The sequence below is a fragment of the Brachionichthys hirsutus genome, unplaced genomic scaffold (assembly GCF_040956055.1).
Source record: "Brachionichthys hirsutus isolate HB-005 unplaced genomic scaffold, CSIRO-AGI_Bhir_v1 contig_209, whole genome shotgun sequence".
Lineage (NCBI taxonomy): Eukaryota > Metazoa > Chordata > Actinopteri > Lophiiformes > Brachionichthyidae > Brachionichthys > Brachionichthys hirsutus.
The window spans coordinates 230,633-255,526 of NW_027180380.1; the positions used below are offsets into that span (position 1 = coordinate 230,633).

The window sequence follows — 24,894 nt, forward strand, 5'->3', positions numbered from 1 at the left end:
TGGTTGGGTCTCCCAGCCACCGACGTGTACGAGGCTCAACGTGCACTTGCGGAAAAGATTTTGTGTTTGGAGCTGACTTTAATAAGGGAAATCTGAGCCAGGAACTTCCCAAATACAGACAGTTTATTAAAAGCCCCACCAGAGAGGAGAATACGTTGGACCACTGTTACACGACCTACCAGACTGTTACTTGGCCTATCAGACTACAGACAATCTGGATGACTACACGGACACTGTGGGATCATGGATCAGCTACAATGGGCAGCACGGTGGCACAGTGGTTAGCACTGTTGCCTCACAGCAAGAAGGTTGCAGGTTCAAATCCAACTTTCTGCACTACTTCCTGCGTGGGGTAGGGTTAGGATTCTCCTGCTTCCTCCCACCACCAAAAACATGCAACTTAGGTCCAGGTCGTTATTGAAAAAGAGAAGTAATTCTCAATTGACTTACCTGGTTAAATAAAGGTTAAATAAAATGAAAAAACCAATGAGGAGTGCATTGGACCAACGTGCACTAGGGTGAGTTATGCTAACCCTAATGCTTGGTTCACCTCGAAATTCAGCCAGATTAAACGAGAGAAAGAGGCAGCACGCAGGAGCGACAGCTGCAAAGGGGTGAAGTACAGGTTTAGCAGGGAGGTGAAGAATGCTAAATCAGCATATTCAGACAGACTCCAGCAGCAGTATGGAGAGGCCGAAGGGCCATTACCAACGACAAGCCCGAAGCCCCTCGAGCTCTGAATGACTTGCCGCCGGCTCAGTGTTTGAATATGCATTACTGCAGCTTCGATCGCCCAGCCCTCCACACACCTCTGGCCTCTCCAGTCACCCAGTCACCCCCTCCTCCCCCCACAACATGGAGGGCACCTCACCAAAGGCCTCCACAGACACTCCCCCCACCTCCCCTGCCCTCTGCATGCAGGAGCAAGATGTGCACAGACAGTTCATGAAGCTGAACCCCCATCAGGACATCATTCCCCCCTCCACCCTAAAACACTATGCCAATGAGCTGACTCCTGTCTTCACAGACATTTCAACTCCTCCCTGGAGACCCGATCCTGGATGGATGTTAATAAATAACATGCCCATAGATGAGTCCATATGACCATTGCATGACAGCGTGAAAATTACACAGTTGATTAGTATCTGCCATTATGTATTATAAATATATGGTAGCTCTAGGTCAGACATGGGCAAACCCAGGCCCGGGGGCCATATGCGGCCCGTTGGTCTTTTTAATCCGGCCCGCCGAACTTGTCCAAATTATATCATTAAATATAATTGTATTATAATTAAACCTCATTCATTTGACCTTTTCCCTGTAATGCTACCTGTAAAAGGCCAAATCCTTTAATGCAATAGCTTTCATGTGTCATTTATATTCGCTCACACAAATACTCCATCCATATGTTCTTGGTCCGGCCCCTCTGTCAAATTTTAGAACCTATTGTGGCCCGCGAGTCAAAAAGTTTGCCCACCCCTGCTCTAGGTGCAAGTGTTGGCATAATTATTTTCCTCAAATACAGACTATCAACTGCAAAATCAACACAACACTAGCTTTGTCCCACATGTTTGACATTGAAGCCGGTTTCTTGAGATGAGAGAGAATATCCCAACAACAGAGACTGCTTGAAGCAATAAGCACTAACATTGGGTTGTACACTACCGTTTTCCTTTGGATGTCCTGTAATATTATTTGTCAGTTATCTTTTTAAACAAATATTCAGAGCAAAAAATTTGGTCAGAACTATATTTGAAACCATAAAATATATACATATCTGTAAAAGGGTAACATGGAATTGCTGCTTCAGTTCTGTTATTCAATTTAGTATACTTATCCAAAAATATATTCATGGGTATAAAACTGTTCAAAAAAATGAAAAAGTTAAGTGAAATAAATATATATATATATAATTTTAAGAAGTTTTTCTTAGTGATTCAAATCAAGCTCCAAACATAAAACAGCAGAAACGAAGTCTAAATAAAATGTCATGAACAAAGCCTAAATTGATTTAGCCCAACTAAATCCAAACAAAACAACATAAACAACCCAAACTAATTTTGACTGAATTGAGTTAATCTCTTGTAGTAAAGAAGTACTTGAGATAGAACTGTACCTTCGTATGGTGTACGAGCAGCTTGTTAATAATGAATGAAAGACACACAGTGGAGCAGTGTTTCAATCTGCTGTGCATAAGTCACATTTAATGGGACCAAAGGTTGGTTTGTTCAGAGGTAAGCGTCCCTCCTCCAATGCAGGAGAAATTGCACAAATCGAATCATGTCATCAGTCTAAATGAGAAAAACTCTTTAAACTGAATGTTGACTGAAAATGAATAAGCATGAATAAGGTCTTTTGTGAACGGCTTTCACCTTATTTTGAATGCATTATCCACTGACGAAGACTATCTATTAGATTTGTTTGTACAGTGAGTGAAAGTGTTCACTTTTATATCAACATTGGAGAGCAAACCCAAACGTTTGATTTCACTTTAATCTGATTATTTATCTCTTGAGTGTTTTTTTTTATTTGTGTGATTGATTCATTCATAATACTATTAGAGATGTTAAACAGCATTTTGTGACATTTAATTCAATAAACTCTGGGGTAGATTAGGATCTCAGTGATATCAGGCATTTATTAAAAATTTTCATTAATACTTTGAAATGTAATAGTCCCAAGATAAAAATAATAATAATAATAGTTATTACTAGGCAACCACTTAGGAACTACATCCACGTGTAATTTGCGGCAGTCGCTCAGTGGGTTGGGCCTTGGGCTGGGAACTCCACCAGTTTGCCGGTTCAAGTCCCAGCCCAGACAAAATGAGAAGCGTGAGCTCGTGGCTGGACGCACCAGCCTTCAGACCAAAATCACAAAAGGGTCAACTAAAATATATTATCAGACATATATGATGGAAATCACCACAGAAAACAGCTGCATTCACCGTTTTATATCTACAAACTCTATTCTAGATACTTTTGAGTGCTGTTACTGACATTTACATCCTATGACTGGTCCCTAAAGGAACTATTTCATTTATCGGGGTAAAGTCATTGAATAAATAAATAAATGAATTTTTGCACTTTATTATAAAAATCTCGGCCCACTTATAATTTCATAACCATGCTGAATATATTTTTTTTGCAAATATACATTTTTGCTAATCAGAAATATATATATATATATATATATATATTTTGAGAAAAATATGAAATCTCCTCACACTACTACTGGAACATTACGTTTATGAAACCCATTACAATACAACACTTTATTAATCTGTCCCTTGGAGGGCAATTTGGTTTACAGCAGTTTGAACTGCTGCTGGTCGCGTGCGCATGGGCAATGCGGGTGAAGTGTCTTGCCTAAGGACACAACGACAGTGTACACATGCACCTGAGCCGAGGATTGAACCGCCAACCTCTCTGCCGTAGGACAACCCCCTCAACCACTGCGCCACTGTCGCCCCCAATGCCAAAATAGTCACACATCCTGTCAGCATAATTGTCAAGAAGAATTTGTTTGTGCATCTACTCTACGAGCAATATGTCTTACAAAGGTAGAAACAGATTAGGTTGCAATCTGTCTCATTTTGTTTTGGATTTATCAATGTTGGACATCTGAAATCGTTTTAAAAATAATCGAACGAACAGCGCGACAATCTGGTTTTTTTCCACCCAATCCCAGTAATCTAATAATCTGTTTCCCGAAACATATCACTATAACCATTCTCCTTTCGCTACGAGCCATTAGAAGTTAGAATGGAAGTTTGCTACTTACGCCCATGATGATTCTTGCACCAGCGTCGACTTCAGGCATCTGTGAGCGTGAGAGTGGAAGGTGCGCTTTTCAGTCGGATTCAAACGTGACTGAGGCATCCTTGGTATGACTCGTTGAGCAATAGCTGTTGGCGATATGCTGCCATTGCACGGTTGCCTCAGACTTGTTTTGTTTCTTTCGACTGAAATGACGACGTGACAAAGGTACACTACATTTGGAGTATTACTGTTTGTTACTTTGTCCATGTTTTTTTTGCCAGCCGTCATGTAAAATGAGTGTGGAAATAACCGGTAAAACTACCACTAAACACTACGATACGGGTTTTCATGAGATTTTCTGCTCTATTGTCAGAAAATATGACTGGTAGGAGTCTTTCAGGTGAGTCATCATTTTAGCGATCTATAATAATTTTTATTCCATTGTTTTGGTTAATTGTGCATGCGCTCATAGAATATAACAATGTTCCATGTTCGGTAAAGTTGGAAATATATTAACAGATTCGGACTTCAGGCATCAATAACTCATTGGTGATACGTTGTCAAAATAAAAGTGATGCCTCTTTCCCATCGTTGTGAGGCAGACAATGTGCCACAACCTCCGTTCTATCAAAAGTAACTTTCTTTCAAACTGCCGAAATAACATCGGTGTCTATGTGCAGCCGGCTGTGAGAACGAGTGCCAAGGGACCGTCTGCAGGGGAGATACAGAGAGCACATCATGACCCACAAATTCCGTGAGCAGTTACTCATTAAAACAATATCAAAAGACATCACTCAGTCTCAGGAGAGTTGGGCAAAGAGAGAAGTTCTTTGGTGCACAATTTTGCACATGTGCAAAACATGTGCATAAATCAATCAATCAATCGAAATTGACAGAAAGTAGGTCTAATATTCTTTGTCAATGAAAGAAATGTCCACTGGAAGTTTGTGGTGAGTATAAAATCCATTACAGAATTTATGTGTTGGTCATTGTTTGTGCATTCAAAGTTAATGAACCTTAGTTTTAATGATTTCTAGTTTTCTAAAATGAAGTACATACAAGTAAATATACACGACAATGTATTCATTTCTTTTATATAAAAGCTTGCTCTTTTTAAAAACGAATAATATATTCAAGCCGCAATACTGTAATAGATTTAATAATCTGATATTTTGTATTTCATGCAGCCATATTTTGTACATGCTGTAGCTAATTATCCATGCCTCACAATGAATTGTTATTCTACGAATGATATGTTTCTGTTTAAAAGTCATCATTGTCTTCATCCATTACATGATGGGATCATTTAGGCTTGCTGTCCAAACACGGCCCTCCTACGAGCACGACTACGGTACTTTCTTAATAATTTGAGTCTACTGTCAATCACTAAGACTTCAAACTGTAACTCACGTGCTAAACTTACTTTCAACTATTCTTATATTATTAGCATCGCTGTTGTTGTTAACATGCATTTTAAAGATGCCATCATTTTACTTTTTAAGAGTACCTCCATGCCTTGTCAAACCACATTTTTGTGGTTGATTCTCTGAAAGGGTCAGATGAAGCTGAGGACACCCGAAAGGCTGCCTATTTATTAAATATTGTGAATTCAGATTAAATGAATACTATACTACACATTTAGTAAAGCTATGGAGTAAGCACAAATCTAAATCAAAATAGATTTTCCTGCAGACAATATTCCAAAATGCATCGGAATAGGTTTGGAAAGGAAGACTGGGTTAACTAGTGCTAAGATAAGCCACACCTCCCAGAAAGACAGCACCAGTTGTGGGATCTTTGTGATGCAGGTGATTCTATAAAATATACCATTTAAAAATGTATAAATAAAATTAGATTAGTTATTCGATTAGATTTGACTTTATTCATCCCGGGAAATTGTTTGTCGCAGCAGCACAGTAAGATAAGCATGTTGCACAAAGGCATGTACTTTTACTGAGTAATGTCATACACAGGAAATGTAGCGCTTTCTATTTTTACAGATGGTCAAGATCACGGCGATGGAGTTTCCAAACATCCCATAGTCATTTGACGTTGGCTCATCAACACAGTCTCTTCAAAGTCTAAGAAGGGACAGGGCAGAGGAAATTCTCGAACGATCAGGTATTGTTCTAAATATTACATTCATAAGTTGAAAACTTAATAATACTGTAAATATAACTTCGAAAGATGATTTATTTTCTTTCTGTGGAAGAGAGGACCTGCCCAAAACTGCAGTTGATGCTGTTTGGGTCTACTTTAACAGTTTCAAAACAATAAATAGTCAGAATAGCATTAAATAAATTAAATATTGTATACTTTGCATTCCAGGCATCGCTTTTATTTTGACAGTGAGTTATCGATGCCGGAAGTCCGAATCTGTGAATATATTTCCGACTTCACCGAACTAAACTTCGGATGCATCCAATAATCCAATTTGCGGGAATCCACAGACCACAGCGGATCTATGACTCGACTTTACGGCGGATTCTTCTTCTTTTTTTATGATGATTGTTAAAAGCAACCTCCCCTGTTTTACTGAGAATCTCTTAGAATGACAGTTACGTGTATTAATCTTTCCTGCCCGCCGAGAAATGCAAATAGAAGTTCAACAAGACTTAATTGTGCAGAACTCTGCACGGCAGCAACGCCTGCACGCGCCTCAGGTCGGCCACCTCAAAGCAAACAGACAGATCAAAGAAACGACTGACGCGCCCGCGGATCTGACATTTAGATGAGCCTCCTTGTGTCCTCATGCGAGGGTGGCCAGATCATAACAAATGTGGGACAAAGGAGGGACACTTCTTGATGCCAAACAATTATTATTATTTCAATACATGTGATATATTTTGTGTAATTAAGTGTCCCTCAGTCTAGATTAAGTTGTGCATTTAAAAAAACTGCACATTTGACTTCTTTTATTTTATACAACCTCTTGAAAAAACATGTAAGTAAACATTCCACAAAGAATAGGGCTATCAATTGTCATTATTTTTGTAATCTTGTGTTGTTTTAACAGGTATATATCTCCAAACTAATTTAAACTGTAGTCCTCCCATCCCAGTCAAAACTGCTGCTGCTGGATGATTCCAGAAACTTACTGCACGGAAAGAAGACCGGACTGAGAATCCCCTTGAGCTGCTTCTATCAGGAATAAAGTTGTTCCCGGTCACCGGTTTAGGAGCAGCTGCGTTCTTTAGCGGATTGTTCCATGTTTTTCTCCGATAAACGTTCATTTCCTGCACCGTGAGCGGCTTCGTTTGGAGGCGGGGGTTATGAATGTTGTGGGGAAGTAGAAGCGCATGCAGTGATCGATGACAGGCAGCTGTCAATCATTCCGGAAGGACGGAGTATCCAATCAGAGACGACCTTGCCCGTCCATGTGCAGCGCGAGTGTGTTGCTTGGGTGAAGCAATTTGTCTGTTATCTTTTTAAAATAGGATTTAAAAAGAACCTCCTAAAGAGGACTTTCCAGATGCCACGACTTTGCTCATGTATCATAAATATTTCCTCTTCCTCAAATTAGTGACAATTTGTGTGTGTTTTGTTCCGCTCCTGCTTCGTAATCCTTTGTCTCACTGACGTCCTGTGTCTCCTCTCGTCTGGTCTCTCCAATAGTAGGTTGGTGAGCACCACCGGGATTATCAAACATGTACAACACAGCAGAGACTCCGCCTCCTCGGGAAACTAAAACAAGCATCGCTCCACCCGAACAATGTCACAACATTTTACAGTGTAGTGGAGAATCCTCCTGTAGCAGACTACAGACTATCCTACGCTCAGTGTCCCCTGTTAGTGTCCTAGACTATCCTACACTCAGTGTCCCCTGTTAGTGTCCTCCTGTAGCAGACTACAGACTATCCTACACTCAGTGTCCCCTGTTAGTGTCCTCCTGTAGCAGACTACAGACTATCCTACGCTCAGTGTCCCCTGTTAGTGTCCTCCTGTAGCAGACTACAGACTATCCTACACTCAGTGTCCCCTGTTAGTGTCCTCCTGTAGCAGACTACAGACTATCCTACGCTCAGTGTCCCCTGTTAGTGTCCTCCTGTAGCAGACTACAGACTATCCTACACTCAGTGTCCCCTGTTAGTGTCCTCCTGTAGCAGACTACAGACTATCCTACACTCAGTGTCCCCTGTTAGTGTCCTCCTGTAGCAGACTACAGACTATCCTACACTCAGTGTCCCCTGTTAGTGTCCTCCTGTAGCAGACTACAGACTATCCTACGCTCAGTGTCCCCTGTTAGTGTCCTCCTGTAGCAGACTACAGACTATCCTACACTCAGTGTCCCCTGTTAGTGTCCTCCTGTAGCAGACTACAGACTATCCTACGCTCAGTGTCCCCTGTTAGTGTCCTCCTGTAGCAGACTACAGACTATCCTACACTCAGTGTCCCCTGTTAGTGTCCTCCTGTAGCAGACTACAGACTATCCTACGCTCAGTGTCCCCTGTTAGTGTCCTAGACTATCCTACACTCAGTGTCCCCTGTTAGTGTCCTCCTGTAGCAGAATACAGACTATCCTACGCTCAGTGTCCCCTGTTAGTGTCCTCCTGTAGCAGACTACAGACTATCCTACGCTCAGTGTCGTTGCCGTCTTCACTCACAAAGCACCCAACGCACAACGAATGACAACAACGAACTTTGTGTTATGTCACAAAAATGTGATTTTTCAAACAAAATATAATTTGTAATGTCATGGGGACTCAAATGACACCGAATTGTAGGAATGACCCAGCTATATCTGGCTTAACGCGTCGTCAGAAAAACAGACAGTCTGGGTAACAGCTCAACCTGTCTATTTATTTCCCGCTCCCCCTCTCCACACAATACATACATGTTCGGGTGGGAACATTACACACATATATAAGTTCCGCTTTATCCAACGCGAATGTCTTATCTTACAGTCGCTTTTCCGCTTTGCAGGTCACAGGTGTTGCGACACATTTAAAGCAAATTATATTTTAAAATATATATATTTTCATGAATGTCATTGGGTGAGCAGTCTGTCAATCCGGGTGGGCCTGTGCCCTTAAATATAAGAGTAAAAGACATCATACGACCAGATTGTAATTGACATGTCCCTATAAAAAAAATACAAATATTATTAGTGAAACCATTGAAAAAATATATAAATTTCCAAGAAAAGTAATCCCCACTTATGACAAGAAACAAGAAGAAGTGGGTCAGTAGTCAGCTTGAACCAACATTAATATTAGCTTGGCACTAGCAAGTAGCATAAAGCTGATTGTTAACCAAACAGACTGGCTTTAACTAACACACATATGATGCCAACAGTCATTCACACAATGCCAATGTTTTTACCTTTAAATACAGTGACTCGCGGCTACAAGCCAAGCACAAGCCAAGCACAAGCCAGGAACTTCATTTTTCTATTGGGTGAGCTCGGCAGGGTGGAACTGTGTGTTTATAAAGCATTCCATTATGCTTCAGAAAACACATCTCCGGTTGTATTTGGAGTAGAAAAACAATATTGGCATTTTAGAGGCGCTTCCTTGTTTGATGAGGCTGAAGCTTTTATATACCGGTACCTCCTCTGTGCACTTGAGTTACTCCTGCCCACAAGACTGAAGAAGATATTTGAGGATTCCACCACACAGTTATTATATAGATTACTGTTTTGTAAACATAAACACGTTTGGCTTTACAGGGTCCTTAATGCCTGAGCACTTGTTTCAAACAATATCGGTTTGCTGCTGTCACAAGGTGGTACCATAACCCTATTTGCCCACCAGATGACAGCATAGGCTATTATTTCCACACACAACAGCCTCTGCGACACTAAATTAGGCATCATCCTTCACTTTGTCAGCACCATAAACGCCTGAGAGTAATTCAAAATAATACGTCAAGAAAAATGCCAAGAAACTGTATTTATAGAATCAAACTCTCTCTGACTAACCAGAACACCTGTATGCAGGAAACATATTGAGGATATTCAGGTTTGTAACTAATATACAGTTATCTACCATGTTTATGTTTTGTTGATCTGAGTCAGACTTAAATATCTTGTTTGGGAGGTACAGAAAAGTCTGGCTGAGGCTGTGTGGACAAACTGGTCTGATGTGGAGCCTGAGGAGACCAGCCGGGACAGGTGCTCCCAGAGACGGCAGGACACACAGGGAAGCTTGCCGTCAGGTTTGAGTTCAAAAGAGTCTCCCTTATCTGCTGGTTCTCCCTGGTTGCTGCCTGCCACACCATCTCCAATTCCTCCTCTACTTCCCTTGAGGATCAAAGAGAGAAGAAAAGGAAGTCAAGTCAGACCAGTTGACATACAGGAAATTACAAAACAATACAAGTTTTGACAACATTTTACACGCAGACCCAATCTATAGAGCATGATGGGGGTCATTTCATAAGTTTTACAATTAAGCGCAAAATTATGCCACTTGTGCATTCTGATGGAATTCATCAACGTTTGTAAAACATGTGTGATGTGACATCTGCACAGTTTTCAGGCTGCCTCGTCATGCTAGCAGCGAGATCTCGATAGAAATAGCTATGCCAGACTGAAAGTGTGCGTGCAAAAGGTGGTTATGATGGGGAGAGGAGTGAAATGTGAAGATCAGAAGCATGCAACCCAAGTGTCTGATGACTGAAGATGCAGATAGACGATTATAATATAAGACAAATTTCACTATAATGGTACACTGTAAAATAAGCATTGCTACTGTATAGCAGTGTTACTGTGATGAATGCACATGATTTTTTACACAAGCTCCACCAATGAAGCAGGAAGTGTCTGTGATTGTCAAGATACGTAAACACATACTATCCGAGTTACGGCCTGCGTGACTTACGACCACCCATACTTATGACCTACGTCTATCATGAATTTGGTTATGTGCCTGCACTACGCAGAGAGGGAGATGCATGTCCGGCAGCATGTTGTGCAGCGAACAATACAGCAGCGCAGCATCTCACAGCATCCCAGCGCTACGCTTAGCTAGCTATCATCGCAGCAGTAACTTTTCTTTAAATTTAATGTACCTGCACTGCCATTTTGTACCGACCTACGACCAGGTGGTCGGAACCGATCTCAGTCGGATAGTAAAGAAAGATGTGAACACATTAAGCAACAATCTAACAATATAAATCCATTACTCAACTTTATTTAAAAAGCCATTAAAATAACTGTAGCTGACACAAAGTGCTGCACATGCTTAGATTCAAATTCAATTCAATTAATTTTTATTTCTATAGCTCCAGATCATAACAGAAAGTTATCTCAAGGCACTTTGCAGGTGCAGCAGGGAAACTTCCAGGAGAGGCATTATGTTATCGATTCAACAACATTTCTTTCTTCTTCTATATTTTTACTTTCCACTCTAAAAGATTTCAGTTTGTTTTTCAATTGAGTAGTACAGGCTGTACATTAAAGGTGGAGAAAAGGTCTGAAAGGATTTATCTCAGTCTAATAGTGTGGAGAACAAGGGCTCCCAACCGGGGGGTGCATTATAACGTTTAAGGGGGCGCAAAACCTTGGATTATGCAATTTAGCAAAAATAATAAATGAATTATGGTTAAACATTAAATACATAATGGTTAAACTAGCAAGGTAGAGTGAATATTAAACCAAAACATTACAAACTTCTGTCACAGCAGTTGCCGTGTCAAATAGGTTAGGGAGTGTGGAGTGGGGTGGCGTGTGAGTGATTTATTATTATGATGCCACAGAGCAGAGTAGGGTAGGATCTTCTAACAATCTGATTAGCGAGTCTTGATTTGATAACAGGCAGCAAGCCTAGAGGCAGAGCTAAAAACAGACGTACTAACAAGGTAATAAAACAAAACTGGTAGATTCAGGAGCAGAGAACTACAAGTTATTGTTTTTCTATGCCACATTGCAGTAGGAAGAATATTTCTTTAGGTCTTTTTAACATCAGACACCCTGACCCAGGCGACCCAAACTCGATGCTGGTGTAACCGGATGGTTATTTACGTTATTTATGTGACATGGGTTGTGTCTGGGAAACCCTCTCGTCTAGAGAAATCAATTTGGAAATAAAGTAAATATATCTTTAGGTGAAAGTCCTAAGGTGTCGGTATTACATCTTTTTTCTAGATCTGCCACTGGTTAGCTGGTACTCGCCACGCTGGCTAGTGGGAGAGCTGTTGATTGGCCCTCACTGTCGACACAAAAATGCCAATGAAATACGTAGAAATAATAAGAAAACATAACTCGTGATAAAATGAGACAAAAACAATAGTGAGAAAATGTATGCCCAATAGGACCAATAGGCATACATACATGTGTAATCTTGTGCCTATTGGTCCGTTTACCGGGTTGTGTCCTGTGTCTGTTTGTGATCATTCTAATTTGCAATCTGTGTATTACCAAAGTGATAGAAAGTTGGCAGGTGTATTTAAGATTGTACAAAATCCATCAATAATATTTCTACCAGTAATTGACAACATTTCAGCAGTTCTCACTGCTGTATGTGACTGAACTGCTTCTTTAAGGACCTGAAACCATGTTATGTAAGGAAAGATTAGTCAAGGCAATTTGAAAATGGAAAATGCACCTCAGCTACTGCTCTCCAAAGGGAAAATTATGTAATTTAGATACTTTGTTATTCACCTCAATAATTAAAAAAAACAAACATTTTGTAATTCCATACTGCCGTTGCACCACAGATGGATTTCCAGTATTGTGCGGTCATCTGACTTCTTATTTTTGACAGAAATTACATAAAAAGACAATACAGACAGAGTTTAGTCTGAATGTTGCAATATCACGTGCATTTTTATTGTCAGTACCCCCCCCCACTACTGCTGACTCTCTCCCCTGTCTCTCATGCCTCTTTTTGTAATGTAAACACACAAAATCCTCTATCGTTCGTTCTCGATCCTCCTCCCTCTTTTCTGTTTGCCTGCCTCCTGCAGTTTCCCCTCCACTCTCTCCGCCCAATGTCAGCTCTCCCCGCTCCCCTTCTACCGTTTAGACTGCAGCAGGCTCTCCTCAGCCTTCTGTCTTTCTTTAAGCAGACTCTGCAGGTGAATGATTTCCCTCTGGTGAGAAGCTCTCCTCCCATCTGTTTCCTCCTCCAACATGGTTAGTCTGGTTGACGCTTGCCTCCGGTAGACCTGCGCGCACGCACACACACAGATAGAGAAAGAGAGAGAGAGAGAGAGAGAGGAATGAGATGTCGCTATGACAGAGGTGGATTTACATGAAGGACAACGCAGCAGAGACAACCGGATTTGAGGAGGGGGAGTTGCAAACATTGGGACGAGGTGAGGAACTCACATACGCGATAACCTTCTACGTAGTGAGAACATCTGGTGTTTATTTGTTGATAGGGTGTGTACATGTATTATTTCTTCAAATTATAGCTTTACTATATTTTATTCATATTTAAGTTGTCTGCAGCTGTTGAGCTGCAGATAGTTCAGAAGTACTGCAGGTAGTGCAGCACACACACACACACACACACACACACACACACACACACACACACACACACACACACACACACACACACACTCATACAAGTGGAAGACACGTCTTTTATCATTTGGACTCGTCAGGCTCAGTGGATGCAGATACAGACATGGCAATAAAGAATCAATGAAAGAATGAAACGCAAACAATAATAATAATACCTAGAGTGGCGAGTCGAGTGTGTCGCTGCTCTGCTGCTGGAGGACATTTCTAATAACAGCTCTGAATAATAACAGTGTGTGTTTGTAATTTACTACCTTTTCTGTGTACACACAAGTTTTTCACTGCAGGGTTCATGGATTATAAAATATAAAATGGCATTGTGAAAAATGCAAAACTGGTGATTAGCATTCCGTCCCTTTTGTGCGATCACACTAATCTTTAGAACGGCATCCTGAACTATCTCCCAAACTATAAATCATTCATTTCCAGGAACACAGACTACAAACATCTGATGAAAAAGGGCAAATGTCAAAATACACAGAAGCATCAGCTTGTTTGTGAGATGGTCAAGATAAATACCATTATCTCTCAAACTATTTGTTCACTGTATATCTCTGCTTCTATATGTTCCTCCTTCTCCAGAACATGACTCGAAGATGAACTGTCCTCAGGCTGAGTTAGAGGGGAAGGACGGTCCTCCACCCGAGGAATTGGAGTGTAAAATCTGTTACCAACGCTTCAATGCCCACAACCGCAAACCTAAGATCCTGGACTGCCTGCATCGGATATGCACACGTTGTCTTGTCAAAATCTTGGACATCGCAGATGGAGCGGGCTTCATCTCTTGCCCCTTTTGTCGACACCAAACTGAAATCATAGAGTATGAGGTGTCGGCCCTGCCTGACGATGTTAATATAATTTCCCACTTGGTGATGCAGAACCAATCTGGGAGTGCTGATCACAATGGGGAGGTGGTCTTGACTCCAAAGAGTTTCTCCTCCAGCCCATCTCAAGCCTCCTCCAACTGCCTGGTGATCACTATAATGGAAGTACAGAGGGATTCACAATACTCTCCCCACCAAAACGATAGCTCTGATTTCTATGCCGAACCAAGCCTGAACTCAGATTCAATGGGCCCCAACGGACCATCTGATCAGGATGCCATGTCTAAGTTCTGTAACCATGTACCGCGTATCCTGGTTTGGCTGCTGGGATTCTTGTACTTTGGCTCACTGCCTCTTGGAATCTACTTGTTGGTAATCCAGAGAGTGACACTGGGCATTGTATGTGTCAGCTTAGTGCCATCAAGCCTAACTATTTGCCTGGTTTACGGGTTCTGCCAGTGTCTGTGCCAGGGCATGTGTGACTGCTCCTCTAGGGGCTGATAGGATGCTACCATAGAAGTGGCTGCCCAAGTTAAATATATATTTAATATGTTTTGTACATAAATATTGGGCGAACAGTTAAGTGCTTTACCTTCATGGAAACAACGGATCCTTAAAGACCATCTTTAAGTTAGTTTAAGCGTTTGCTCTATTGACTGACTCGAAGATAAATTTGCTAAATGAGAACTGAGTCCTTGGCAAGTTCTGTTCATTGGAGCAGTGCCTATAGTGTGCTTTTTGCAATTTATTTCTGTAATATGAATTCACGCTGTCTTGTGTGTATGACTTGGCCTTCCAAAACATTACAGAGCAGACCTTTAACCTTTTACTTACAGAATGGTTACCAGATTCCAAAATTGAGGAAAATTAGGAATGAATTTCATAAATCGTTAGCTTACGAACATAATAGCCTCAGTCATATTTGAACGTTTTCGGAAAACAAGATTTTTTTATTTAATTTTTTGCAAGGACATAAGTCACATCACAATTTGGACAAAAATGACTGAGGCAATTATGTTATTGGGCTAAAGAAATAATAAATTATAAAAGATTAGCCACAAACATTTCCTCACATATATTGCATATTCTTTAAATATGGAAACATTTATTTTGAATGTAGGAATTTCCATTTCTAAGAAGACTGGTAACACCATAGGCAGTCCTGCGCCTTGGCAATGTGAATCAGTTTGTCCGATACTGTTGATAGGTCAAAGCATTTTGGCATCTTTTTTTGTAAGCAAATTCCTCCTAGCTGAGATGAAAGGTCTTCACATGTGCTTTTAAAACTTTGTTATCTTGGCAACAAAACCAAGTGGTTACACGATGTGCTTGGCATTAAACAATATTTTTGCTATTATTTTAGTATACGGAAAACTACATATTTCGGAAAACATGTTTGACATTTGCAGAATGTTGTTTTTTTTCCTGCTGATTCAGTTCACTGTTTGAATTTCCACATTATCATGTTGCATACAAGTGGAATCCACGCACAAGTGAAAGATCATTTCTAATTGCACAGCAAAAAACAGAAGTGTATTCTAATCGCTAGTTAAATTATTTTCCAATGGCACCCCAATTTCAAACATTTTCTCCAAACCAGGAGAACTGGCTGCACACAATTATTACAACCATAATGGCGAGGTCTACAAAGAACACTTTTTTCACATGTAATAACAATGAATCATGATGATAATATATCTAATTTAACAAAATTCAATAAGGACTATTTTATGCAAACTAATAAGGTCAAAGATACACATCAATAAACCAGTTTGTGACTGGCTGGCCTGGGTCTTCCCCATGGTCTCCTCCCAGTGGGACGTGCTCTGAACACCTCACAAGGGAGGCGCCCCCCAGACGCCGAAATAAGATGCCCGAGCTGCGGCTCTACGGACGAAGGTCATTTCATCCGCTTGTACCCACAACCTTGTTCTTTCGGTCACTACCCAAAGCTCGTGCACATCTTGTGCACGTTTCCCCGGCTTGACGTCAAGCCGAGAGGGATTTTTTCCAGACACGTTTCAGTAGGTGATGACAGACCTACCCAAACTACACAGGATTGACTGGATGGTTTATTTCACCGTTTTGGGGTTGATAAGGACTCAAACTCACCATAATAGTGTCGAAACATGGGAAAAGTGAGTTTTTCATAATATGGGACCTTTAAAACCTTCCCATCACCATCATTTCACAGTTCGGGTTGTCGGAGTAACATCAGTGAACAGATTTCCGGGTAGATTTCAAGTTGGAAACGTAGCTAACTAGTAGATGGCTGATAAATAAAACTGCAACAGCCTATTTTGGTCAAAAATAATTTCAGGTAAAATGCAGAAAATTAGGAAACAACAAGGTGATGCCTAGTTTTTCCCTTTTTTGGGGGAAAATTAGCCAAAAGCACAATTGTCACACACAGAAGGCCATTTACAAGTTAAACCAAGAACCGGTCAAGGGTCACTGGTAAGCATCAAACTATGTTACAAGGGTCATCCAAGGGAGTTCAAAGAGAGTTAAAGTGTGAAATTGATGCTTGAATAAATCTACTTACTTTGACTTCTTCCTCCAATTTTTCAAATTGAACTGCGCCATTCGCAATCCTGTTGATGAAGTCTTGCTTTTCCTGCTGAAGAACTGAAACCTGAGGCGGTAAAGAGGGATGATGGGCGGTGACTTATCTAAATAAAATCAGAATCCAGAATACCTCCTGAAGCCTCTTCTCTTTAACACTTGAACCTGCATGACTACATTCACTACCCAAGTAGCCCACGATGAAGATATAGTATGTGTGAGCAGCAGGTTCACCGTGTTCAGCCATTAAATGAGACAATCATGCAAACCTAAGCAAGAGAGCAGACGTGAATGTTCCTACCGACTACCCTACCAAGCGCTGGTTAAAGGTGTATTTGTGTTTTGTGCTGCTGGGATGGCCATAAAAGAAGCCTGTTGTCACTGCTGTTGTGAAAGTGCAGCACATTGTTGTCAACACTAACCCAATTTGACTACCACATGACACATTCACACACAAGGAAACAGCTACAAATGTCATAATGACGCAAACACAAAGCAAATTGCCAATGTTGTGTAAAAACATGGTGAAAGAAGTGTAATGTAGAAGAAGGTTTAAATTGTATTTATATCTGTAAGATTAATTTGAAAGACGTGCTTGAAACTGTTCAAGACAGTGCCTGAATTACTTTGTTTGTTCAAGGAATCCTAAATTTAAAAAAAAGCTTTTGTATTAGGTCTAAAAGATGAACTCAAGGTGCTTTTAACAATATGAGAAATGGGTTTATCCAAGTGTTTACCATCACACATCAGTGTAACTACTAAGATGACAAAAGTGGCCAAAAAAACACACAAATCCAGACATCACTGTCTACTTATTATTCAATAGCCTTCAGGATATGTATAGGACAGCTTTATGTGGCATTTGCCATATCTTTTTTTAACTCATCTGCCATCACACCAGTTACAATCCTCAGAAAGTTCTGACTAAACTGCCTTGAAACACTAACTGCTGAAATATTACATATCCAGCCTTTATACAGCATCAAAAGTACAATGTGTAATTTCATGTGCATCATGTATACTATTTGTAATAAAACCTTTCGACAGTATCAGTAGGATTAGTCGTACCATTTGTATTAGTTGGTCTCTCTCCTTGGAGATGTGCTCAGACACAGAAACCACAGCTCCCATGTAATGCCGAGTCTTTTCCGCAATCAACGTGTACTCTAGCTTCTGTCGTTCCAATGCACTCATCTTCCTCTCGGTTTTTCTGGGTAATGGAGACATAGAAGAGAAGAAAAGAAGACTTAGTTTGTGAATCCTTTCACTGACAATGGTGAATAAATCGATTCTGATTCTGATAAGTCATCGCTGTTAAGCAAAATATTCATTTTTTGAAATGTTCCTACTGGATTTGTGGACTGCAGTCCTCACATAACAATATGTCAATTACACAAACAGGGATGTGCATTAGTCAGATGAAGTTATTGATGAGACAGAGGACAGAGGAGAGCCCATTAGCCAAGGACTACAGTCCCTCAGCAAGATGAGTAGCAGTATATATTTTGTACCTGGTGGCTTGTCTGTTGAGTTCAAGATCAGCCTCCATTTTCTTCAAATCAGCAGTTAGGTTGGCTTTATCCAGAGCCAGACTCCTGTTCTCCTTCTGTAGGCTCGACAATCTGAGAAGCAAATCGTTGCTCTCACTCGTATTCCTACTCTCCTGCTGCTCCAACCGCCTGAGAGTCAAGAGCAGATATTACAGCACATTAGAACCTAACATCTGGTGTTGGGTGATCACAGTATAATGTCCCATCCTACATATCATAATCCTGAGACCTCCATTCTTTATACTGATTATTTAGATTATCCTGTGAAAATTTGAGGTTCCTGTAAAATGGTTTCCTATATTCCCATTGTAATATTTGAACAAATACAAACCACTACTACTAAATGCTCAACAAGGTGCTGCTTTTGTTGGTTTCTCTTCTGGATTTGTTCTGTTTTATTTCCTAAAATTATCTAAGCAAGCTGGTCAGGGGGGAACAAAAAAAGAGGAGCCCAGGCATTTAGAATTTCAGGTCAAGAACTTAGATCCTGCCAAAAAAGAAACCTTAATATAAACTGTGAATGTAAGCTGTTTTCTTTCCGGTTCTCACTTCACAACGTTGCAGTGTTCATCCAAGGTGACGACATCCTTCAGGCGTGCCCGCAGAACTTGTACCTCCCTCAAATGTTTCTGTGCCTCCCCCCTGCTTTTTTCCAGGTCCTCCAGCAAACTCTGGTTTTCCACCTCTAGGAGCACCACTTGCTTCCGCACCTTGGAAACTACAGAGAGAGGAAAGAAGGGGAAGTAAAAAATCTTTCAAAATGAAATCAACTAAGCAAAGGATGCAGGTACAGCAGTAAAACAACTGTACGATAGGTTTCAAAGTTCTTATTTTAGACGGATTTCTTTCATACCTATAAAGACTGTATTTAAATTTTGTATTCAGGACTGTATTGTTATGTTGGTACAACAAAAAACACCCGCAGCGCTGTATCTTCCTGACTAGTCAAATGAATTTTGCTGATCTATGGTATTTTTTCTTCTTCTTCTCCATATTATTGTCCTAATGAACACTTGCTAATGTACAAAATCTGTGATTAGTAGCTGATATATGATGCAGAGACTTCACATTGTCCTCTACAATTTCCAGACATAAAGCAGTGATTTATTGAGCTACTGTTATCAGTATTATTGTCACCGTCATGGTTGTGTAGTTCTCTCAGAGAAGAGTGGTGTGACTGAATGTATCTCCCTTCTCCACTCAACAAGCCCATGTATACATTGTGGTGCTACATACTCATGAACCAAAATACCAGGCTTCCTTGGAGATACTGACAAAGTCCTTAATATTTCTTAGTACCCAGTACCTTCAGAATTACATCTGCTGAGTCTGGACTTGGCCTTAATGTGTTGAGTCTCAAGCTGATCAATCAGAATCTGATTCTCCTTTAAAACCAGAACGGCCTGTTGTTGTAGTTGGTGACTGGAGAGAGGAAGAGAAGCAAAGAAAAAGTGTTCAACATCTACAGAGTGGCAGCTGGTCAATAGAGGGCCACACAGGAATAGGAAACAAACGTTACCATTTCTAATAATCAAAATAACAGTGATAATAAATTGTAGAACTTACTAATTGTTTGCACATTATAAATCTGGAATACACCAGTATTGTGTACCGTATGTACAATATGATAATCGGTGCAAAATATATGATTTTCCCATTTATTCACCCTCAGCAAGTGGGGCCATATAATGTAGCTGTTTAGCCAATGGCTAATTCAAGGTATAAAAGAATGACATTAAAATCAGCCAATCAGCATCCTCAAATCAAACATCTGAGCCAGCACTATTTTGCTGCCTCCAATCCATCGCCAGGCCCGGCTCAAGTCAAGACTGTTTGCTGAGGTTGGCATATTTACTACCCCCCCCCCCCCCCCCCCATCTTGGATGTTTCACCTTCTTATTGCTTTTATATATTCAATTATGGTCAATATACCGTAATTAGGTTTTTTTGACAAGAATTTGAAGGGTGAAAAAATGCTTTCATGTCAAAGGGAAAACAGCCTTCTATTAACTAATGCCATTGGAGAACGGATATCAAGAGCACTTGTCAAGTGCAACCACAAATTCTTATCAGGGATATTTGCTGAAATTAATTCGATACGGCCACTGAGAAAATTTCAGCGGCAACTGCATTTGAGGCTTATCGAGAGAGTAGCAGGTTTTTCAACATTCAGACCAAGAGAGAGGCCGCAGTGCAGCAGAACAGTAAATATGTTTTCCTACATCAAGGGGATAAGTGCTGATGGCAAAGACAGTAACTATTTTCTTACCAGTCCGTCTGGCTGATCCATCCAAACTTTACAATCTCTTCATGGAGCCTCTCATTTTCTTTGATCACCTCCTCTACATGAACATGCAATCTCCCCACTTCCTCCTGCGTAAAGCAGGCAAACAGAGACATGGAAAGTCATGTGAGTTCACAGATGCAAGATAAGAACTATGAAAGTGGAGATATTTCTATGGTCCTTTTAAGATCAGAAACATAATAACTTTGAGAGAATTAAAAATAGGAACTACCGGTAAACCGTTGGTTGTGTTTTACAGGAACAATAACGCCCATACTGTTATTTAGTTTCCATGGGATAAACCGCATTAGCACTTTAACAATGTTAAAGGAGGTTAAACCATCCAAAAAATATGGATGGCTTAATGTATGGATCAAATACATTGTATATATACGTGATATATGCACTCGAGATGATTAAGTGCTTCACAGCAAGCCCTCATAAAATCTCGGACACACCTCAGTAGTTTGCAGAACTGTGTCTTTCTCCTTTATCCTGTCTTCATAGGCCAGCAGAAGAGGAGATAAATGTTTCATGTCAATCTGCAAAATGGAAACATAACAATGACCTTATTAGTTCAGCCCCTTTTTGACTATGCTAGCACCTCCTGGTATTCAAACATCAAAATGTCCCTGAAAACCAGGCTCCAAACCTCCCAAAACAAACTGATTCGGCTACTCCTCAATCTGGGGCCCATGACCCACCTTCTTCCTGGACATTTTGCTAGCCTAAAATGGCTCAGGGTAGAAGACAGGGTTAAACAGCTCAAAATGGGATTGGCATTTAAAATAGTCAATGCAGCTCTGCCCTCAGTCCCCTCAATCCCTGCATACCTGACGGAACACCTCCACAGATTTAGTGAACCCACAGCCACAACACTAGAGGGAGCTCAAACAACAACCTGATTACCCCCTCCTATAGGACTAACATGGGTAAATCATCCTTTTACAATACGGCCACCCAAGGGTGGAACGGATTGACTCCCGCCCTCAAAACATGCACCTCTTTGGCCTCCTTCAAAAAGGCCCTAAAAATACACCTTTTAGGGGGACAGAAACGGAGATAGTCATCACGACTCTCTCCGGATCAAACCCCCCCTCCTTTTTTTTTGTCCACCTACGTTGCACGTATTAATTGCTTTAGTAATTTATTGTAATTTATGTAAGTTATTTATTGTCATTTTGCATCAGTGGTGTAATTTATTTTAGATTCACTGGCGGTGTAATAACATTTTATTTTTGTTTTTCTAATGTTACGTTGCATCAATTGCGTAATTTAATATTGGTTTTATTTTTATTTGTATTGTTATTTGTGGATGATTTATGTACGAAGGACTTTCAACGGAAACAAGCCCGCAAGGGCTTTTTTGAAATGCTCCTCTTAGACAGGATGTTTGACGTTATTTGTACTGTAATACATGCTACTGTGTGACTGTACTTGTACTCTAACATTCTATCTAATAAATATATTCATCATATATATTCAGACACAATATTAACTCATTCAGTGCCATTGATGTCTAAAGACGTCATCTATAACCCAAACGCTGAGTGCCATTGACGTCAATTACGCTTTTTCGTGGTGGGCCCATGTTGTCAGTAAAAATCAGACCTCTCCAGTACTGTAATGAGGACCAACAGCGCTGTTTTTGGGTGGGTGATCACCATGCATTACAATGTAATTGGAAACAGAAGGATGAGGGGGGGCAGAGAGGGGGGGTGGCGGAGCAGGAACGATCGGAGGAATACAAGCAATTTACACTCGTGTATGAGGGCATGAGTCGCGTTTCACCAGGGTGAGTTGTGCTCATGACAAGCCCTGGTTCACACCCAAGATCAGCCAGATTAGACGAGAGAAAGAGGCAGCACGCAGGAGTGGAGACAGGGGCAGATCCAAGGGCGTGAAATACACGTTTAGCAGGGAGCTGAAGAATGTACGGAGAGGCCTGAGGGCCATTACCAACGACAAGCCCGAAGCCCCTCGAGCTCTGAGTGATTTACCGCTTGTTCAGAGTTTGAATATGCATTACCGCCGCTTCGATCGCCCAGCCCTCCACACCTCTCGGGACTCTCCAGTCACCCAACACCTCCCTGGAGTCCTGTCATGTGCCAGCCTGCTTCAAATCCTCCACCACCTTAAACCCCCCCCCCCCCCCCCCCCCCGGCCCCGCTGCAGTCCGCCTACCGAGCCAACAGGTCTGTAGACACAGTCAATCTGGCCCTCCATTTCATCCTGCAGCATCTGGACTCCCCAGGAACCTTCGCCAGGATCCTGTTTGTGGACTTCAGCTGTGCACCGTCCTGACTTAGTCTATTATTTAACCCTATAGCATAGCGCTGTAGTTTTGCATTTTATTATTTGTCATTATTTTATGTTTCTGCACGATTGCATGGAATAAAATTCCTAGTCTGTGGATCCTTTCACCGAGAATGGCAAGTGAATCGATTCTGATTGCTATGGAATAGAAGGGCGGAGTTAAACTGGGGGCTAGTAGATGGGCAGTGACTTGCCATTACTGCCAGACACACCAACTGGAGGTTGGTTTAGGGTCAAAACGGGCAGTGAAAGTTGGACACCACCCGAAGACATCTTTTCCTGGCCGTAAACGACAGTCATGCAGTCCTGATGTAATTATGTAGCATCATCAAAGATCTATTCAACAGTGAATAGCAATCCAAGACAATGCTGTATAGCCACAGCTACATTTATTTTATTGCTATGGATACTAACCAGCCAAGGAGGAGGAGAGCCTCTTGTTGGTAAGCCATGGATTTTAGAGCTCTGGATGAGACAGAGTAAGAAAAGAAGAAAGAAATTAAAGCCGCAAGCGGCGTTGTAGGCCCTCGCCCGCCGACAGGCCGTTGAGCTGACCCGCCGACGCACGCCGCTTTTGTCCTGAGTGCTTCGCAAGTGTTTAGATTTGAGCTGCATGAGTAGCTCACAGTTTAGTCAAATCGTTATTTGGATTATATGGCCATCTGCCATCAGGAGTTTCAATCCAATATGGCCGCCTTCCTGTGTGTCTGGGGGCGTGGCCACAATACTTTTTTTTTTTGCCCTGACATGACGCACGTCTGTACCGAATTTCGTGGCTGTCCGACAAAGTTGGCGTCGGACCCCTCCCCATAGGAGGGGTTGCCATCGCCACGGCAACACCGTAAAAACAACAACGTGGTTACAATTGTGTTTTTTGATCGGGACCACGTGAGGGACTTTTCTGGTAAGTTTCAATCATTTCTGGCAAAGTATTTTTTTAATTCCCATTCAATTTTTGTTATCGTTCTCTAGGGGGCGCTGTAAGGCTGATTGTCAAAGTTTCCCTTTTAAAGTGTCCAGGTAGGAAGGGTCAATAAGTGTTTAAAATTTGGTTTGGACTGGAGTGTGTGTGTGTGCAAACGCTGACTCATCAGTTTTTAAAATTATATCCAATATGGCCGCCTTCCTGTGTGTCTGGGGGCGTGGCCATAATACTTTTTTTTTTTTGCCCTGACTTGACGCATGTGTGTACCGAATTTCGTGGCTGTCCGACAAAGTTGGCGTCGGACCCCCCATAGGCACAATGCATTGTGATTTTTGTAGGTGGCGCTAGCGCGCCACTTTTTCATGCCCAATTTTAAAACACATAAAATAATTAATTTTTCGCCGGTTCTGAGCTTGGTTCAAAGTTTGGTGAGTTTTCGAGCATGTTCAGGGGGTCAAATTGCCGTTTAAACAGCAGAACAAAGAAAAAGAAAAAGAAAAAGAAAAAGAAAAAGAAAAAGAATTAAAGCCGCAAGCGGCGTTGTAGGCCCTCGCCCGCCGACAGGCCGTTGAGCTGACCCGCCGACGCACGCCGCTTTTGTCCTGAGTGCTTCGCAAGTGTTTAGATTTGAGCTGCATGAGTAGCTCACAGTTTAGTCAAATCGTTATTTGGATTATATGGCCATCTGCCATCAGGAGTTTCAATCCAATATGGCCGCCTTCCTGTGTGTCTGGGGGCGTGGCCACAATACTTTTTTTTTTTGCCCTGACATGACGCACGTCTGTACCGAATTTCGTGGCTGTCCGACAAAGTTGGCGTCGGACCCCTCCCCATAGGAGGGGTTGCCATCGCCACGGCAACACCGTAAAAACAACAACGTGGTTACAATTGTGTTTTTTGATCGGGACCACGTGAGGGACTTTTCTGGTAAGTTTCAATCATTTCTGGCAAAGTATTTTTTTAATTCCCATTCAATTTTTGTTATCGTTCTCTAGGGGGCGCTGTAAGGCTGATTGTCAAAGTTTCCCTTTTAAAGTGTCCAGGTAGGAAGGGTCAATAAGTGTTTAAAATTTGGTTTGGACTGGAGTGTGTGTGTGTGCAAACGCTGACTCATCAGTTTTTAAAATTATATCCAATATGGCCGCCTTCCTGTGTGTCTGGGGGCGTGGCCATAATACTTTTTTTTTTTTGCCCTGACTTGAC

General features: G+C 41.3%; 2 protein-coding genes across 2 annotated transcripts; one reads left to right on the forward strand and one right to left on the reverse strand.

Moving 5' to 3' along the window:
• Nucleotides 1-9,779: 9,779 nt before the first annotated feature.
• LOC137914330 (centrosomal protein of 89 kDa-like) lies at nt 9,780-23,231 on the reverse strand (the record flags this gene model as incomplete). Its single annotated transcript, XM_068757935.1, has 10 exons — nt 9,780-10,002; nt 12,718-12,866; nt 16,597-16,686; nt 17,685-17,826; nt 18,128-18,295; nt 18,716-18,884; nt 19,473-19,588; nt 20,436-20,539; nt 20,909-20,992; nt 23,181-23,231. Coding segments are annotated over 10 exons (1,296 nt in total), but the record flags the coding sequence as incomplete, so codon positions are not given.
• LOC137914333 (E3 ubiquitin-protein ligase RNF182-like) lies at nt 12,953-14,552 on the forward strand. The gene is made up of 2 exons (XM_068757937.1): nt 12,953-13,016; nt 13,810-14,552. The coding sequence occupies exons 1-2, from the start codon at nt 12,953-12,955 to the stop codon at nt 14,550-14,552; spliced, it is 807 nt and encodes a 268-aa protein (XP_068614038.1).
• Nucleotides 23,232-24,894: the final 1,663 nt, after the last annotated feature.

Bases quoted from the DNA above. Each gene is read 5' to 3' on its own strand.
- LOC137914333 (XM_068757937.1), top strand. From the start codon at position 12,953: ATGAAGGACAACGCAGCAGAGACAACCGGATTTGAGGAGGGGGAGTTG. The intron at 13,017-13,809 runs GTGAGGAACTCA...CTCCTTCTCCAG, and splicing joins GTTGCAAACATTGGGACGAG to AACATGACTCGAAGATGAAC.